A 2,485-nucleotide genomic window follows, 5' to 3' on the forward strand; every position below is an offset into this window, starting at 1 on the left:
ACTCATTATAATAGATCAAAATATAAAAAATAATATTATTAATAATATGAAATATATTATCGAATCCTATACTAACAATGTAGATATCATTTTTTTTTTTCTCTATTTATATGTAAATAATATATTAAATAGTAACTTCCTTTTCAACATACAATCTTATAATGAGTATTATATTAAAATAAAAAAGTTTATCATATTAGAAAATATTATACAAAGTCACCAACCTTATTTAAATAATAGAATACATAAAATGTTCTCATATTTTCTCATATATATATTCATGTTTTTTTCTTATAATCACATCTTTAAAACACTCAATCTTGACCACCACCAAATCAATCTTATTACAACCTTGTATGACAATTCAGTGTTAGTTTTTAGAAATAAAATATGTGAACATAAAAATAATAAAATAAATTATAAAGAACACATAAACGATAAAACCTTAGATGATATACACTTATACAACGTAATGCAATCTGCAAATGATAGTTTTGTTAGTGACCACAGAAAAGGATATAATAAAAAAAGAAAAAAAGACAATCAAAAAGGATGTAAAAATGAAAATAAAAATGAAAATATTTATAAATATGATGAAACTAATATATATACACATAATAAACACAATTATAATGATTATAACAATAATACAGGTAACCATGAAATGGTAGGACATAATAAAGATTTAAAAGAAGTAAGTCATATAAAACAAAGTGAGCTTAACATAAGAACATCAGAACATTCTTCTCATTATAACGAACAAGAAAAAGTAATATTAAATGAATCTAAAACTTATCAGATGTATATATCGTTTAATAATTTATGTATTTGTGGATATTATAATAAATATAATAAAGAAATATCACAAACAGAGTGGATAATAAATAATATATCTAACAGCGTATTATCAATTGAAGAATGTATTTCACATATTTTCAATAATGTTTTTTCTTTTTCAACCTCTACATTTATAGGATCAGGTCGAGAAGATAAAGATGCACGAATGATGAATATAGGAAGACCATTCGTTTATGTTTTAAAAGACACCAAATTTTCTTTTTTAAATTTTTTTTTATTTTTTAGTAATTTGTCAAATAAACAAAAAGGATTGAAAAATTATAATACTATGAATCTAAAAACGATAGAAGAATATAACCAATTCCTTATACAACAAAATAAAAATAATATAAAAAAAGAACAGTATGAATATATTTTAAAAAATGATATACAAAAAAATACAAACCTACCATATGATAATAACAATTATAATCATCATCAAAATGATATTAAAGAACAAAATTTACAACTTAATGATATATATCCATTAATTAAACAAAAAAAAGAAAATAATTCCTTATCTATTTTAGATATCAAAAAAAATATTTTTATGAACATATTTTTACATATTGAAAATCTAAAACAACAATCATATAATAATAACATAGAGGATATGTCACAAAATATTATTAATAATATATATAATTTAAATAGTTTTTTTAAACTACCCCTTTCTTATAGTTTTAATAAGGAACTAGAAGTCCTTTTTTCAAATATGTGCTCATTTAAATATAATTCAAATTATATGTATTCTTTAAATATTAAAAAGGACACTGAAACAAATATCCTTACTAATATAAAAGAAAAAAAAGAACAAATTAAAAAAAATAATGATAACAACAATATAAATAATAATCCACATGATATTAATCAATTGGCTGAAATTAAATTAAACAATTTAAGTTTTAGCACGAATTATGAGTTGGTAAAAAAACTTATGAAATATGGAGAAGAAAGAAAAAAAGAATATAAATGTATCATCTATCATTCTTCTAAAATGAATAAAAATAAAATACAAGAAATTAATGAACAAATATATAATTATGAACCACAAACATTAACATATGTATTAAATATTATGCAGAAAACACCAATTAGGGTTCTTCATAGAAGGTCATTAATAAATAGAGAAAGGAAAATATTTCAATTTAAATTAATTTATCTACATGAACATTTTTCTTTATTATATTTATTAGCTCAATCAGGACTCTATATTAAAGAATTTGTAAATGGTGATAAGGGAAGAACCATACCTAATTTAAAACAATTTTTTGGAGATGACACATATGTTAATATTTTAAATTTGGACGTAGCAAAATTGGTATATGATTGAAATGGATATAATAACAACCTTATATATATTGTTATTTTATATATATATATATATATATATTTTCAATCATTAATAAATACATTAATTCAAAGTAAAAAAATTTAAATAAATAAAAATATATATATATATATATATATATATATATATATATATATATGTGTCAACTTTTTATTTTTTATTTTTTATTTTTTTTTTTTTTTTTTTTTTTTTTTTTTTATATTTTTTTCTATTTTTTTTATTTTTTATTTTAAAATATTTTATTTTTTAATTTAATAAAATTTTTGAATAAATTAATATTTTATATTATATTTTTTT

At 18.4% G+C, this 2,485-nt stretch overlaps 1 protein-coding gene across 1 annotated transcript in view; it reads left to right on the forward strand.

Moving 5' to 3' along the window:
• The window catches only part of PGSY75_1402100 (hypothetical protein), a gene marked incomplete at both ends in the record, with an annotated part of 2,532 nt that extends 362 nt beyond the window's left edge, over positions 1-2,170 (forward strand). Inside the window, one exon of the mRNA XM_018787728.1 lies at positions 1-2,170. This exon is cut by the window's left edge and continues 362 nt beyond it. Within this exon, the coding sequence (XP_018639100.1) occupies positions 1-2,170 (2,170 nt within the window).
• Between the last annotated feature and the right edge of the window lie 315 nt (positions 2,171-2,485).

Source organism: Plasmodium gaboni, chromosome 14 (assembly GCF_001602025.1).
Source record: "Plasmodium gaboni strain SY75 chromosome 14, whole genome shotgun sequence".
In the NCBI taxonomy this organism is placed as follows: Eukaryota; Apicomplexa; class Aconoidasida; order Haemosporida; family Plasmodiidae; genus Plasmodium; species Plasmodium gaboni.